The 16,940-nt window shown below is 40.7% G+C and overlaps 1 protein-coding gene across 1 annotated transcript; it reads right to left on the minus strand.

The window, feature by feature from the left end:
* Positions 1 to 134: 134 nt before the first annotated feature.
* Fkbp3 (FKBP prolyl isomerase 3) lies at positions 135 to 16,485 on the minus strand. Its single transcript, XM_052738607.1, has 7 exons — positions 16,331 to 16,485; positions 13,066 to 13,167; positions 12,042 to 12,149; positions 5,296 to 5,431; positions 4,262 to 4,329; positions 1,894 to 1,991; positions 135 to 481 (listed from the first exon to the last, which is right to left on the minus strand). The coding sequence occupies exons 1-7, from the start codon at positions 16,436 to 16,438 to the stop codon at positions 427 to 429; spliced, it is 675 nt and encodes a 224-aa protein (XP_052594567.1). The 5' UTR covers positions 16,439 to 16,485; the 3' UTR covers positions 135 to 426.
* Between the last annotated feature and the right edge of the window lie 455 nt (positions 16,486 to 16,940).

Below are 16,940 nucleotides of genomic sequence, written 5' to 3' on the forward strand. Positions count from 1 at the left end.
ACCTTTCACCATGGAATAATATCTTTAAAATGTCCTGGACAAAGATAGCCACCTTGACAGTTATACTCTTATTTGGATGAACTCCCAAGTCCTGCTTACCTAATCTGAACATTAATACAGCAACACAGAGTAAGTCAAATCAAGACAATCCATGACATTTTTATTGAGCCTTTCAGTTTATAATATGAGGTAAAAGGAAAAGCAGTTCTCTTTAATACTTTACACAGCTATAGTAAAATATCTGAGACTTAAAGGGACTTCCAGGGGATTACATTTCTCAAAAATTGAGATCAAGTAAACAAGCTTTAACTCCTTGAATTTTCCAGTTGACTCTTCCCTTAAAATAGTAACAAGCTCTTGTTTAGTCACATTAAGTTTCAAGGCCAAGTTTTTATTGTTGATGTCTTCTGATCTGAAGCACTGGTTTCAGTCAATATCTACTAATTCTACTTCAAAAATGAGTTTGGCATTTGGTGGAATTCTGTGGGAAATTGTCAAGGTAAAACTGATGAAAAGTGCCTCTCCCCCAACCACTAATCTATAGCATAATACTAGAATTGTGAAATCTGGCTATTAGTAATTTAAGCTCAAAAGAAAGACTATTGGTGTGGTGGCACACCCCTAAGCCTCAACATTTGTGTGCTGGAGACAGAAATACTTCCAGGGAAGCCCAGAGAGAATGTCCCAATAAATTTAAGAGGAAGAGATTTGTCTTTGACTCAGAGGCTGGCTTGAGTTTCCTAAAAGTATCATATCCTTAGTGATCAATAGAAAGCAATCACAAAAGTCGAGTTTCAACAGTATTCTTCTTACCTGAATGCCTCACTAATGCTAGGGAATTAGCCACTATCTTATGAAGGCTGCTTGCTACTTAGTATTCAGAACATCTGAGTGAGTGAGTCTGTACAAGTCAGAATATGGCACCTACTGTGAATTCAAAGCTAACTTGGTGACGCACAGCTTTAATGCCAGCACTGGGAAACAGGCATGCAGATCTGAGTTCCAGGACAGCCAGGGCTACACAGAGAAACCATCTCCAAAAAACAAAATAGAAAAAAAGGTAACAGTCTTTCATCATACACATGAGATTAGTCTTGATGCTTTCACATGAGATGAAGCTGCAGGCAAGCTGAAATGAACTTTTTTTAAGACTACAGAGAGGACTTCCAGCCTTAACCTCACTCCTTATCCCCCCAAATTCCAATATCAAAACTAATTTTGCCAACAAGAATGGAATCAACACCTAAAAATTACTTCCCACTTAACTATTGGATTAAAGTCTTAAATGGTGTACAATCATTGCCTTTCTGCTTTTTGTAAATGTTGACAAACCAGTTTGTCATAGAAGTACTATAATTATTAATAAATGCTTACTAACATTATTTGTCCTGTGGTCTCTGTCATTTTTCATGTGGTAACCATTGTTTACGTTCTATTTCTAAGATTTGAATCCTTAGTCACTGGCCCCGATCTTAAATCTGTCAGAATTTTGTTTTTTTGTGTGTGTGTGTGTGTGTGTGTGTGTGTGTGTGTGTTGTAGATGTGTACAAGCACACAAGCAACAGCATGTGTATAAAGGTGAGAGGACAACTTGCAGGAACCAGTATTCTCCTTCCATTATGGAAGCTCAGAGAATTGAACTCAGGTTGCCAGGATTAATGGCAACCATCTTGCTTCTGACCCATCTTGCCCTCCCATTTATGTTCTTTGGCTGTTTGAGTCGTGTGCACATTTTAAAAATAGGGTTATTTGTTTTTTTTTCTTGTTAGTTGTTTGAATTCCCTATCAAAGTTGGAAATTAGTCCTTAGTGTGTGTGTGTGTGTGTGTGTGTGTGTGTGTGTGTGTGTGTGTGTGTGTGTGTGTGTGTTTAAATTCTAAAGGAAAAAGGATACTTGGCGTCAGGCTGTCCTTTCTTTCCATAGGCCCATTCTGGTTCAATCTCCAGTCGAGCCTTTTCTCCTTTACTCATAGTCAGGAGCGCTTCATCCCACTAAAAGCAAGAACAAAATACACACGATTACAGAACGCAAATAAACATTTTTTAATTCTATTGGTGCTGCAGAGATGGTTTTTTAACACTTTCGCAGAGTTCAGTTCCCGGCACCCACATCAGGCAGCTCCTATCTGCCTCTAACTCCAGCTCAATAATTTTGTTTGTTTGAGACAGATCCTGGTTTTTCTATGTAGCTGTAGCTTATGTGCCCTTTGTCCACCAGGCTGGTCTTGAATTCATACAGAACCACTTGCCTCAAATGCTAGGGTTAAAGTGTGTGCCACCATGACTTAACTGTAAAAAAACCTTTAAAAAATTCTATTATTGCCCCGTAATATCCTTGGATGAATTCCTAAATCCATCTTCAATTTCCTTAACATGAAGTTTCAACAAGTTAAAAGCAAAGCTCCAGTCAGCCTTTTTTTTGTTAGGTTGGAGATCAAACCTTGTACATTTTAGTCAAGCTACATCTTGTACTAAAACCTCTGACCTGCTGTTTTACATTGTTTGAGTTCTACACAGAAGTCTTTAAGTCTCATCTTAGATTTACAGAAAGCAGTATGTCATCATATTTTTGTAGCTACATTAAGTAAACATTTTACATGTCACCATTTGAGTTTCTGAGAAACAATTTAAACAGGTAGTTCCAACAAAATATAATTTGAGGAAATTATCAACTCGACTTCTAATTTCTTCAATACACTGTATTAATAGTTAATCTTACTTAAGGCTAACTTCTCCTTAAGGTTTACTTTGTTATTTCTCACATGCTTGGACAAATAAAAGCATGTTGATGTCTCAAAGATTTTTAGAAGAAATAAATTGCTCTTTCTACAAGTACTTCAGTAGACTAGATTTCTTCATTATATGTGCCAACCGAACTAGGCCCTCTGAATGTGGGTGAATTGGGGAGCTCCTGGCAGTGGGACCAGGACTCATCTCGAAATGGCTGCTGGAAACATTCCCTAGGGTGGGACACCTTGCTCAGCCTTGACACTGGAGGGGTGGGGGTGTAGAGGGAGAGTGAGTGTGTGTGTGGAGGGGGCTTGGTCCTGCCTCAACTTAGTATGCCAGACTTGCCAGACTTTGTTGACTCCCCAAGGGAGGCCTTACCCTCTCTGAGGGGGGGTTTGGGGGGAAGAGGGGGTGGGAGGAGGAACTGGGATTGGTATGTAAAATTAAAAAAACCTTTTTTTTCTAATAAAAAAATATTAAATGTGAAAGGCTGTTTTCTCACAGTATTAACTTTCAAAGTAAGCTTACACATAGAAACTACTGTATGAGTCCCCATTATATTAAATTATACTCCCTAAAGCTTATAGCTCTGGAGTTTGTCAGTATTGTTTATTTGTTCAGATACCGTCTCTATGTAGCCCTGGCTGGAGCCTCCACAGATCTAGCTACATCTGCTTGGAGTGCTTGGATGAAAGGTGTGAACAAGCATTCCTGGCCCAGGATTCTTACTTTATAGATGGGGAAATTGACACCTAGAAAACTAGTAACCAGGTCAGCCAGCAAGGATACTACAAAGTTTTTCTGACTTAGGTTATTTTCCTTATATCTCCAAACCTAATTCTTGTATTTTTACAAAATGTTTTTTGATGTTTTGGTGGTTTGAATGATAATGCCCCCATAGGCTCATATACTTGAGTGCTTAGTCTCCATTTGATAACTGCTTTGAAGGATTAGGAAGTGTGGGTTTACCAGGTGTGGTGGTGCACACCTTTAATCCCAGCATTTGGGAGCCAGAGGCAGGTGAATCTGAGTTAGAGGCTAGTCTGGTCTACAAAGTCAGTTACAGGACTGCCAAGGCTGATAAACAGAGAAAACCTGGGGGGGTGGGGGGGCAGGTTAGTGGTGGGGAGAGTGTGGTTTTGTTGGAGGAGGTGTGTTGCTGGGAATGGACTTTGAGGTTTCAAATGCCCATGCCAGGCCCAGTGTCTCTGTCTCTCGGCCTGGTGCCTGCAGATCTGGATGTAAAGCTCTCAGCTACTTTTCCAGCACCATGCCTTCATGCTCCCTACCATGACATGAATGGACTAAGTAAGCCTCTGAAACTGTACACAAGCCTCCAATTATAAGAGCTGCCTGGGTTATGGTGTCACTTCACAGCAAAAGAGTAATAACGAAGACACGTTCAGAATCTAACCTAGCTAGGACCCTGTATATACTAGTCAAGTGTTCCATCACAAAACTGCTCCCCATCCCCACAATCCAAACTTCTGTTAGAATACCTAGAGATTCATTTGCCATCTTTATTTACTTACTCCTCTGATAACCTTGCCTACTCCAACCTTGAAGCTTAAAGGCTTGGCATTTTTCTTCTTCTTTGAACCTGCAAAACAGATTTACCTTTTAATCACATACTATAGTTTTAATTACCTTCTAAACTGTATTATTAAAATATTTAAAAACTGCCCAACAAAGTTATAAAAAAAAAACCTTAAAACATGTTTGAAGTATGTGATTGATTGTTGTACCACATACATACATAGCTACCTACAACTGCATATAGCCTTAAGATGAACAAAATCTGAAAGCAGAGGATCTGGACCACTAAATAACAAGCTATATTGACTTCCTTGAGGCAGAATCTCACTGTGTAGCTGGCCTAGCACTTACTACTTAGACCCTGAACTTACAGTGAATTTCCTGCCTTTTGTCTCCAGAGTGCTGGGATTATTTTTAATCTGTTTTTACATTAAAATTGTAAAGCATTCTGGGACATGGCTAGGTTAGAATATTGCTTTTCTTTCTAACCTGATGCTGAGGCTTGGTCCCCAATGTCACAGTGTTGCAAGTTTAAGGGAACCTGAAGAGGTGATTAGATGCATAAAGGGTATGAATGCTTTTTTTAAATAGGAAGAAGTTCCTCACTCCTGTGGTACTTAGTAGTAAAATGCAGAATAGATTATTAGCAAAGCAAGCTGAGCACTGATCTCCCTCAATCATGGCCACACAAGTACTTTTCTTCATGTGGTCCCCACTTTCTTAGGACAGACAGCACTTGACATCAGGAGCAGGAGCAGATGCCACTTCCACTGTGTTCTTGGAGTGCCACAACTAACAGCCATGCTAAACCTCTTTAATAAGTCTCAAGAGTTTAAAAACAGACATAAAGCTTTCCTCAAGTTCCACATCCTTTGCTTCCCAAATGATCAAGATTAGCCAGCCAACAACCCATGAATGGTAGACCACCACCAAGGAAATCTTGGTACAAAAGACATCAGGGAAAAGTAATAGCAAAGAAAAAAGAATGACCTTTTGCTTATCTGTCTAGTGCACAAACGATAAGACTTACTTGTTTGAATATTAGTGTCAAAAACAGTTCCATCTGGGAGTGTCCCTGTATACCAGCAGTGAACAACATCTCCCTTTTTAGGAAAGTTGGTTTTATCTCCCTTTTTTAGAACAGATTTTGTATATTTCGGTGGACCCTAAAAATAAAATACATATTTATGTCCTTTTAAAAAGATGACAGAATACTTATAAATAATGGTTACTAAAGTTAGGTCAGAGTAACAAACTACTTGTAGCCAAAATGAGTTAAGAAAACAACCCAATGATGAGAATATTATTCACATAGGAGGCCATAATTTAATGTCAAATAACTTACAGTATCTTTGGAAACTAAAATTCTCATGGCATGACTTTGTTAATTATTCAATACCATAAATTCTCAAAGTTAGAAAAATAATACTAAATTCCTAAGGTACTATGACATTCCCTACCCCATGCCAATTACTAGATTTTTTTTTTTTTTTTGATCGTATGCAGTGAAAATGAATACAGTGACGTTGCCTCCATCCACAGCCTGACTATGACCCCTCAAGAATCTTAGATGGTCCAGGAATGGTGGCGTGCAACTTTAATCCCAGCACTCAAAGAGGCAGGGGAAGGCAGATCTGTGAATTCAAGGCCAGCCTAGTCTACGTATCGTATCAAGTTCCAGGCCAGTCAGATTTGCAAGCTGAGATCCTGTCAACAACAACAAATTTTGGAGGGAAAAAATACTCATGCAAATAAATGGTTCCTGTATTCAGAAATGGATCTGCATTATCCAAATTAATTTTTGGTTTATAAATATAAAAAAAGCTGGGTGGTGGTGGCGCACACCTTTAATCCCAGCACTCAGGAGGCAGAGCCAGGCGGATCTCTGTGAGTTCGAGGCCAGCCTAGACTACCAAGTGAGTTCCAGGAAAAGGCGCAAAGCTACACAGAGAAACCCTGTCTCGAAAAACCAGAAATAAATAAATAAATAAATATAAAAATTTTTTTTTTAAGCAAGGCTAGTTATCAAGGATTTAAAAATCTATTTGGTTCCTGAGTTTGGAAATGAGAGAAATAGTGTTGTTATTCTTTCTTCCTTACCTAGTTGCAATTGGTCAAGTCATGTATTCAACTGTCTGACTCCCTTAACTTTAGATTCCTGAACTTTTCAGAACTTGAATTAAACTTGTTTAGTCTTTCTGCTAATAGTCTCTCCCTTTGATAAAGATTTTATTGACCAAACTAGCCAGGGCTTTATCCTTTTCTGGGCTAGGTCTGAATCTTGACCTGTGAAGACTGGAGGAGCAGTAATAGTTTCCAATAGCTCAAGGGCCTTATTCTAGGCCAGTGGTTTATAACCCTTTGGGGTCATATACCAGATATGCTACATATCAGATATTTACATTATGATTCATAACTACCAAAATTAGTTATGAAGTAGCAAGGAAATTTTATGTTTGTGGGTTACCACAACATGAGGAACAGTATGAAAGGGTCACAACATTAGGAAGGCTGAGAGCCACTGCTCTAGGGTTACCCTTCTGAGAAATTCAACACTTCCTGTTATAGAATATTATCTTAAGGTGTGTTACTTTTGTTATGTTGCATTTGTTTAACTCTGTGAAGCTGTGTTACTGTGCCTGTCTAAAACACCTGATGGTCTAATTAAGAACTGAACAGCCAAAAGCAAGGCAGGAGAAAGGATAGGCGGGGCTGGCAGGCAGAGAGAATATATAGAAGGAGAAATCAGAGAGGAAAGAAATCAGTAGCCAGAGAAGGAGGAGGACTCCAGGGGCCAGCCACCTAGCAAGCCATGAAGTAAAAGTAAGATTTACAGAAGAGAACAGGAAAAGCCCAGAGGCAAAAGGTAGACCGGATAATTTAAGTTAAGGAAAGCTGGCAAGAAACATGCCAAGCTAAGGCCAGGCATTCATAAGTAATAAAAAGCCTCCGTGTGTGTGTGATTTATTTGGGAGCTGGGTGGAGCCCCCCTCCCCCCCAAATAGCAAAAACAACCAACAACACTTCCAGAAGAATTTCCTGTCTGTTCCAACCATCCTAAAGCTTAAGGCTCTTGTCTGTCTGTGTTTAAGAGCCTAACTGGAAACACAGAGGTTTCCTATTCCCCTTGGGTCTCAAGAACATCTCACTTCCTGCCCCCATTAAAGTCTTTACCATTCCCTCTCCCTCACTGTTACTCTTCCTTAAAAGGCCCAGTCACCCACACATGTAAATGGGGCTTCAGTCTGAACAAAACTGTCTGTGCCAATTTAAAAGTCTGCTTAGTGCATCTTTGACATAGGTAGTTCTTGAGTGATGTTAAAAATTACTACTCTATGCTACTGTTTCTGGGATTACCGTTTCATAATTGCCTACTACAGCTAGCACAGTGGAGGCCCTGGCAGCAAAAGTAGCTACAACAGTTAATCTTTCATTCTATTGGGCATGATAAATTTAATTCAATAGTTATATACATTTCGATTGGCTTTGAAAATTATAAATTTATAAACTCAAGTTCCATTTGTTTTTAGGATACCATCTTACAAGGACTCCAATTTGCAGTAAGGCTTGTTAAGGAAGGGAATGACTCAGTTGCCTTTAGCCTACTGGCTATCAGTACGTTAGTCTTTTCTGTGTTGAACACACAGATTGCAAGCCCAGCGCCACTTTGAGATCTTTGGCAGCAGTTAACTCTGCAGCTCATACACGACTGAGCCTGTATGATAAAGAGTATTCAGAGATGGGTAATGCCTGGGGGTGCTCATCAACCTAAGACAGAGCACCTGTGTGGCCTTGGCAGGCATCTCCATGACGGGTAAGGTGACCTGCTGAAGTTCCTTGTCTGTGTATCCTGCATAATGGGTGTTAACAGTTTAGATGCAAGATTGTAAAACATCAGTAGCAAACTTCTGCCCTCTGGGGTTCTCCCATTGTGCTGTAAGCCTGTATTTAAAACCTCCTCCCTCCTTCAATAAACGGCATTCAGCATTAAAAAAGAAAGAAAGAAAGAAAAAAATAAAAACATTACCAGAAAAAAACAAAACAAACAAACAAAAATTACTACTCTAATGCCCAAAGGCCTACACCATAGAAGAGACAATCTCTGTGGAATCTTTTCCATTTTCAAACTCAGGACACCTGCCAAGTATTCCTCTCTGCAATGCTTCCTGAATGAACACCTGACACTATGTTTCAATTTTTTATTTAAATTTTTTTAGTGTGTATATATACATGTGGGTCAGTTGATTCTCTTAGCCCCCACTCACGTTTTTTTAAAGATTTACTTTTATCTGTGTGAATGTGAGTGCATGCCATATATTTGTGGGTGATTGTGAAGGCCAGTAGAGTCTGGTCCCTGGAGTTGGAGTAACAGGTAGCTATGAAAATGCCCACATGGGTGCTGGGAACTGAACTCATGTCCTCTGAGAAAGCAGAAAATGTTTTTAACCTCTGAGTCATCTCTCCAAGACTCATCTCCTTCCACTAAGTCTGGGGGACAAAATCTGGATGCCAGGCTTCCCATTACACACCTGTACTAACCCAGCCATTTCACTAGCACTATATTGCGGTTCATAACAATAGTATACCTTATACAAGGAATTTTGCTTCCTCAGGAACTCAGTTTTGTCTGGAGATACTTTAGTTTAATGATGCAGAGATGTGCTGCATTCTTTTATGTTGCATTTGTTTAACTCTGTCAAACTTGTTACTTTACCTGTCTAAAACACCTGATTGGCCTAATAAAGAGTTGAAGAGCCAATAACAAGGCAGGACAAAGGATAGGCAGGGCTGGTAGGTAGAGCAAATAAATAGGAGAAATCTGGGAGGAAAGCTCCAGGAGCAGGATAAGAAGGAGGACTCTAGGGGCCAGTCACCCAGCTACACAGCAAGACAAGGAGTAAGACGTAAAGAAAGGTACACAGAAATAGAGAAAGGTAAAAGCCCAGAGGTAAAAGGTAGACGAGAGAATTTAAGAAAAGCTGGCTAGAAATAAGCCAAGCTAAGTCCAGGCATTCATAAATAAGAATAAGCCTCCATGTGATTTATCTGGGAGTTGGGTGGCAGGCCCCCAATACACCTAAGACCAAAAGAATAAAGACCCAAAAGAGTAAAAACAACCAACTATACTTGGGGAAAAGGGTTTATTTTGGCCTTCATATCTCAATCACAGTTCATAACTGAGGGAAGTCAGGGAAGGCACTGACAGAGGAAAGGTTACTGGCTTGCTCAGATTGTGTTCTTTTGTTTGTTTATTTGTTTTTCGAGACAGGGTTTCTTTGTGTAGCCCTGGCTGGCCTCAAACTCACAGAGATCTGCCTGGCTCTGTCTCCTGAGTGCTGGGATTAAAGGTGTGCGCCACCACCGCCCATCCTTCAGCTTGTGTTCTTATATAACCTTAGGCCACTTGCCCACATCAATCAAGAGAATGCCCCCACAGACATGCCCACAGGCCAATCCGATGGCAGCACATCTTCGATAGTGGTTCCCTTTTGTCATGTGACTGGTTTTGTTGTGTCGACAGAACTAACAGCACAGATATCTACTACACATTCTACAGCCCCAAATAACACCCATCAACAAAGAAATAATAAATTGAGCCCCAGAGCTCCCCTTAATCGCCAACAAACACAAAAAACCAAGTAAGCAAAAAAGTCTAATTTGGGCACGGTAGCCTATCCAAATCCCAGCACTTGGGAGACAAGGAAGAAGGATCATCATGCGTTTGAGGGTTGCCTGTGTTGCAACAAACTCTGGGGATTCTGTCCGTGCTTGCCTTCTCCTTGGAGTGCTAGAATTACAGGCAATCTACTACTCTATCTGGCTGGCTTAATATGGGTTTTAGGGACTCAAGAGTCCTTTCTCCTGTAATGCAAATATTTTTACCAACTGAGCCACTGCACCAGCCCATCATTTTCTTAAGAGAATGTATCTGTCTGCTACATGAGTACCCATGAGAGCAATGAATTGCATTCTGATTTTTAGAATACTGTCTTGTGACTTTTGCCTCAAATTAACCAAACTAACATGAATTCAGACCAGGCCTAGTGAACAATTTCTGCTTGTTTCTTCACCATTTTTCCTCTGTAGTTCCAAAGTACAAGCATAGAATATAACAACAGGGATGAGCACAGTATCACTGAGAGGATCCAGGAAGAGAGAGTGTGTGTAATTGACTTCAGTGTTCCCAATTTAATAAAATAAATGAGGTCCTTAGTTCTAAGGACACAGGAAAAGTAAAAGGAGAGGTTAAGTATTCACAGGACTTCCAATGAATCATAGTCAAACCTACAGGTCCTTACAAAAATTACCCTTTAAAATTTTCTGCATTGGCTGGGCGGTGGTGGTGCACACCTTTAATCCCATCACTCTGGGATACAGAGGCAGGGGGATCTCTGTGAGTTCAAGGCCAGCCTGGTCTACAAAGTGACTTCTAAGACAGGCTCCAAAGCTATACAGAGAAAACCTGTCTAGAAAAAAATTTTTTTAATGCATTGTTTCTAGCTAAGAAACTGTATTTTACTACAATTCTTTTTCTTTACTTTTTTTTTTGGTTTTTCAAGACAGGGTTTCTCCATGTAGTTTTGGTGCCTGTCCTGGATCTTGCTTGCTCTATATTTTCTTGGAGACAGGATCGTACTACATAGCCCTCACTGGTTTGGTACTCAAATACATATACCAGGCTGGCCTCGAAGTCAGAGACCTGCCTTCCTCTGCCTCCTGAGGGTTAGGATTAAAGGTATGCACCATCACCACCACCCCCTTTCTTAACTCTTTAACAGTATATGAGCTTATCTTATAACATGTCTAATTTTCATGAGGATAAGCTATGCTTTTGAAACCCTATAGTAATCATAGATTTATTTACTTTTGTAGCCACTTAATATTTATTCAATAGATAAAACAGTCATCAGACATAGTTATAATAAAACTCGAAATTCTTCTGTGTGTACATACCCACAAACAATTTGTGCTTTCTGAAAAAGATTATGCAAAATTAACTGGCTTTAATCACATAACTATCTGACTTCACTATACCTTAACTTTCAGTCTGTGAACACATACCCAAGCTATAAAACTAAATGTAGATTATTATCATTGATACTGACTGCTTGCAATGAATGAGCTTAAAGCTGGGCCTACAATTCCTGTACTTAGGTGGGTGAGGCAGGGGAAAAAAAAAAGAGTTTGAAGCCAACCTAGACTAAAAGCAAAGCCCTATATCCAAAAAAATAAACAAACCCCCAAATGATTTATCAGATTCTTCAAAGTTTATGTAAGAATGTAAAACCTGGGTTGGGAAAATGAGGCATGAACTGTTTCCAAAGCCCGGCACATCATGTTCATTAGAAAAAGCTAAAAATAACTTAAAAGGAAGTTTCTTTAATTCAACCCAACTTGGCTACAGAATCAGGTTCTTAAAATAGTTCAGAAAGCCTGGGAGCTCTGGCCAGAAGCTACCAGCTCTTGGGTTTATTTCTATACCAAGGATAGGGAGTGAGTGCACTCCAAATCACAGCTTCCCTCTGAAAAAGGAGCTGTACTCAACCACACCTAGTTTATTTAGAGATATAAAGCAAATGTTAGCTGAGGTGGGGGGAGGCGATCCCTGCTAGTCGGTGATGGAGGCCAGCCTGCACAACTTAGTGAAGCCCTTCTCAAAATTAAAACAAGTACTTGGAATTAATTTAGTGGTAGAGCACATCACACATGCATGAGGTCCTAGGTTCAGCCCCTAGTACTAAAAGAAGAAAAAAGTAAAAACTATCAGATACAAACCTCATCAAGAGTCTCTTCAGACTTGGTTTCTTTGGGTTTATCGTCATTAAGCTTCACATTTTTCACTTGCTCAGACACTTTACTTACAGTTTCAGTACCCTTGAAACGCTGTAAAAAAATATTCTAACATGAGTACTGAGGACAGGCCAGCAACTAGGAAGAGTATCTAGATTTAACCCTTCCAATAAATGAGCACCTGCACAATGAAGACACATTTATGTATCAATAACTCAAACAAAAGCAAATCACCCACGGGGATCATCTAAAAACAAAGATATTACTGATTTAAATATATAAAGTCAATAAATTATGACTTCAAACCATTTCATGATATAAATTCTAAACAAGCACCATGACCTTCAGACAAGAAAGTCAGGCCAGGCAGCAGTGGCACACACCTTTAATCCCAGTACTTGAGAGACAGAGCCAGGCGGATCTCTGTGAGTTCGAGGCCAGCCTGGTCTCCAGAGTGAGATCCAGGACAGGCACCAAAACTACACAGAGAAACCCTGTCTCTAAAAACAAAACAGACAAGGAAGTCAGACGCATACTACTCAAAGCTCCTTCAATAAAAAGTCCTTTTTTGTAGATGATAATCACTTTGTAGTAAACAAACATTAAAGAATTTCTTTAAATCTGTTTTTATCATATAAACTAGTCTAAGTTCTTCCATGACATAGAACTCACTGTTTCCACATAACATGTTGTAACAGTGTAGAGAATGTCAACTGGCTTACCAGATTTATGACCTAAGAATTTGTATATTGATTTATACCACTAGAAGTTTTGTTTTGTTTTTTTGTTAAATCTGGTTCCTTTAAGAATAACCCCCAGTACTCAACCATGTTTTAAACTAGCTTTGCTTGATATGACAGAAAGTCCAATTATGATCACACTTAAGAAAAACTGCAAGTGGAAAAACCCCAACTTATTCTTCAAAAAAAGTGCATTTAAAATTTTTATGTGGAAATAAAATTTCTAACTGAAGTTCTTCTAATATATTCTAATAATTCTTATAACTTACCTTAGTTTCAAAAAGATGGTTATAGGCTGTAACCAAATGATCCTTATTAGCAGTCTTAGCTACATTTTTAATGTTTCCCAATAGTTTATGTTCTGCAAGAAACTACAAAGAAAAAAAGCTCATTAGTTAAAACAATTTCCCTCAAGTAGGAAGGATCTAAAATTAGAAAATGGAGCCTGGAGTTGAGGATGTAGCTCAGCAGGTAGAGTGCTTGCCTTGTACGCACAAAACCCTGGGATCCATTCCACACACCACATAAACTGGGTTTGGAGACACACACCTAAAATCCCAGCATTGAGAAGTAATCAAGGCCATGGCCAGGTACACAGTGAATTCAAGACTAGGCTGAGATACATGAGACCCTGTCTCAGAAGAAAACAAAGAAAGAAATGGAGCCTGGTGTGATGGAACTGTAGTGAGGCAGGAGGATCCCTTGAGCTCAGGAATTCAAGACTAGTCTGTACAAATAATAAGACCCGGTCTCAAAACCAAGAAACTTAGAAACAATCTTTTGGTGCTAGCTACTATGTTTCAATAGTAACAATGAAGAAATAAACACTGCCATTTTATATCCCATTCTGAAAAGGCATATTTTGAAATACCAGGAATTAAAGAATTAGAACTATAGTATGTATGGGAGACAGAGATTCATTTTAACCTTTCTCCCATTACAGAACACACAGAAAAGATTATTTAGACATTAAGCATACTATAAGCAGCTGCCCTGGTAAAATGCTACTTGGCATGCCTTTAGAAGTCTACACGTTGTCCTCTGACTTCTAGTGTCATGGCACTCAAGCCCACACACATTAAGCCAAGAAATGAATGTAAAATAACAATGCACGTGTGAGGCTAAGCCAGAATGGAGAGTTCTAGACCATCTTATGCTACTATACAGTAAGACTATCTCAAGAAACAACAAAAAAGCAATAATAATAATGATAATAATAAAAATAAAATCAATTCATAGTATGTTTATCTTAACATCAGGTGAGAGTTAGAAATCTTGTGTTAAAAATTGAATAAAAAATTCTTGTGTTTGTCAGTTTGGACACACAAAAAGCATGCATGGTGTGCTCAAGTCCTCACTTTCCACCTTGTTTGAGACAGGGTCTCTCTTACTGTCTAGGGGGCCTAAGAGCTCCCAAGGATTCTCTAGTCTCGACTTCCCATGCAGCCCTGTGATTGTAAGTACCACCACCTCCTGCAGCTTCAGACACTCTGGGCATCCTAACTCACAGCACCATACTTGTGTGGCAAACCCTTTACCCACTGAGCCATTTCTCCAGTCCTTTACTGTCGTCTACTTCCTTCACTGTATTTGGAAGCTGCTGCTCTCCAAGTTTTCTTAAAGTTGTTTTAGCGCCTAAGAGTTTTTCTTTTGTTAACTACCTTCATCACTATTGCATTTTCCCCTCTTTGCTGTCCCCCCCCCCCCCTTTTGAGATGGGGTCTCAATATGTAACCCTGGTCAGCCTAGAATTTACACTCTAGTTCAGGCTGACCTGGAATCCAGAGATCTACCTACTTATCCCTCTGGGATTAAAGGTGTGCTACCACACCTGTGCTACAGATGGGTGGCTAAGATGGAGAAAAGGCTGAAAACTGCATTAAAAAGAAATTTTCAATGATAAAAGACTGGTGAAGCAATATAAAAGTTGGTTATATAGAAGTAATCAGTTACTTCAGCACTCCTGTGATTTCTTTGAAAGAGCCCAGGAAAATATCTAAAATACAACTATCTAATGTTTTACGATTAACAGAAATAATGACCATCAACTAATTAAGGTAAGAGAATGATCACTGGGGACCAGGCATTATTTTTTACAAAATATTATGATGTTCCAAATCTCTTGAAATTGTCCAAATCAGGTCATTTTAACCTAGGAGTATAAACGAAGAAGAAGAAAAAAAAAACAAACAATAAAGTCTACATTGGGATAAGCTGTTTAAAGACAGCTTAAAGTAGTACCGTTTTGAGGTATTAAATGTCTAACTCTACTTCCGTTGAAAAGCAGAATGGCTCAAGAAAAAATCATCCCATTAAAATGGCATAAGGGCCTATCTGCATGGTGTCTTTTCCTTTTCACGCTTGTATATTTAAATATGGAGCACAGTTCTTACTCTTACTACATATGTTATATAAATACTGGCTTAACTATGTCCTGATGCCAGAATAATTATGTACACGGGAGGAATTGGAAGTGTAAGAGTTCTTGAATCTCCCCGTCAAGATCCTGGAAAAACACAGGCCTGAGTATGTGAATGATCACTGCAAAATATGGATTTAAATGGCTATCACCAAAAGCATTTTCACACTCTGGAATCACAGAACGCTCGATTACTTAGCATTTTAGAATTTGAAAAACTGTAAGAAAATCAAATTTCAGGCTGCACCTTCTGATTTCAACAACGTGTACCATCATTCAGCAATTTAAAGAGATAAGGAACACGACGACATAGTGGCGCATGACTGTTATCCCTAGTCTTCGGGAGGTGAAGGAAAGGGGGTCAGGAGTTTGTGGCCAGCCTGGGCTATGTCAGAAGTTGCCCCAAAAAGACATTAAAAGGGGGGGTAGTGGTCGCCGGAATTATCATTTCTGAAGGACAAAAAGTCAGGTGTCCGATAAAAACAACCTGTGACTAAAAAAATGGGTGACTAAGATGGAGACCAGGCTGAAAACTGCATTAGAAAACTACAATTTTTCAAATCTGCGTGTTTATAACCATAGGAGAGGCCACAGTACAAAAATTTCACATTTAATTCCCCTAAGTACTAAAGGTAAAGGGATTTTCTAACAAAAAATGTTAAACCGTAATATTATGACTTTTGAAAATCACAGATTATTTAGTAAATTGGTAAAACCAGTAAGATGCACACACGACGTCCCACATCTTTACACCCCTCCCTCCCATTTCCCAGTGGCCAGCACTCCGCGCCCGGGAAGCCTGCAATGCGCGGTTCCTCGGCCCCCGCCTCAGACCCCAAGATCTCAGGTCCTCGGCCTCACCGAGCCCGACTGAGATTGAAACCTACGACTGCAGCTCGCTCGCCAGCCCTAAGAAACAAGGCCGATCCCCGCGGAAGCAGGGGCGGCCCAAGGGGCGGGAGGGTGGGAGCTCACGCGGGCCGCTCGGGCCTGGCCAGCACCGGCCACAGAAGGCGAGGGCGGGGGGCACCGAGGAATCCGGGATGTAAGGCATCTCCGGGGGGGTGAAGCGGCCCTGGATCGCCCCGGCCCGGCCTCCCAGGTGCCTCTGGTACCGAATCTGAACCGTGATCCTGCAGAAACTTGATAATGTCCTTCTTGGGCAGCTGCTCGCTGCGCAGCTGCTCCACGGTCCATGCACGCTGGGGAACAGCCGCCGCCATCTTCCCCCGCTGCCGCCGCTGCACTGAGCCAGCCCGCCTCAGTCCGGCGGCGCCCCGCCTCCGGGGCGTGGCCTGGGTTTGCGCCACGCTCTAGGGGTGGGGCCTCTCTGCCTTTCTGAGTCAGCCCGCCAGTCCTGCGTGGCCCCGCCTCGGGGGGCGGGGCCAGAGCATGCGCCAGGCTCGAGGGGGCGGGGCCTCAGCCTTTCTTGAGCCTGCAAGTTTCTGTCCATTCCTGGCCCCCCCGGGCCTGCAGGCGCTCAGAGGCGAGGCTGCTGTGATCTCACAGGGAATGGGACGTGGGCTCGAGTGATGTCAAGGCTGGGCTGTGAGGACTCTGTTGAGTAGAATGAAAAAAATCTGTGCAGATAGCTTTGCCAACTGAATGCAGTGATGTCAAACCTCTTTACTTTGACGCTTTGTGAGGCATTCTTTGGGCAGTCATTACCCACACTTGTTTTTTAATTTTTATAGCCTACCATGTCTTTAGAGGTACAGATAGTAA

Source organism: Peromyscus californicus, unplaced genomic scaffold (assembly GCF_007827085.1).
Source record: "Peromyscus californicus insignis strain IS unplaced genomic scaffold, ASM782708v3 Scaffold_15__1_contigs__length_86483966, whole genome shotgun sequence".
Taxonomy (NCBI): domain Eukaryota; kingdom Metazoa; phylum Chordata; class Mammalia; order Rodentia; family Cricetidae; genus Peromyscus; species Peromyscus californicus.

What these genes read in the sequence shown, in the direction of transcription:
- Fkbp3 (XM_052738607.1), bottom strand. Translation starts at nt 16,438, where the DNA reads ATGGCGGCGGCTGTTCCCCAGCGTGCATGGACCGTGGAGCAGCTGCGC. An exon ending in AGGATCACGGTTCAGATTCG is followed by an intron (nt 13,168 to 16,330) that starts GTACCAGAGGCA and finishes TTTTCTTTGTAG; the next exon opens with TTTCTTGCAGAACATAAACT. An exon ending in TGACACTAATATTCAAACAA is followed by an intron (nt 4,330 to 5,295) that starts GTAAGTCTTATC and finishes TCTGTTTTGCAG; the next exon opens with GTTCAAAGAAGAAGAAAAAT.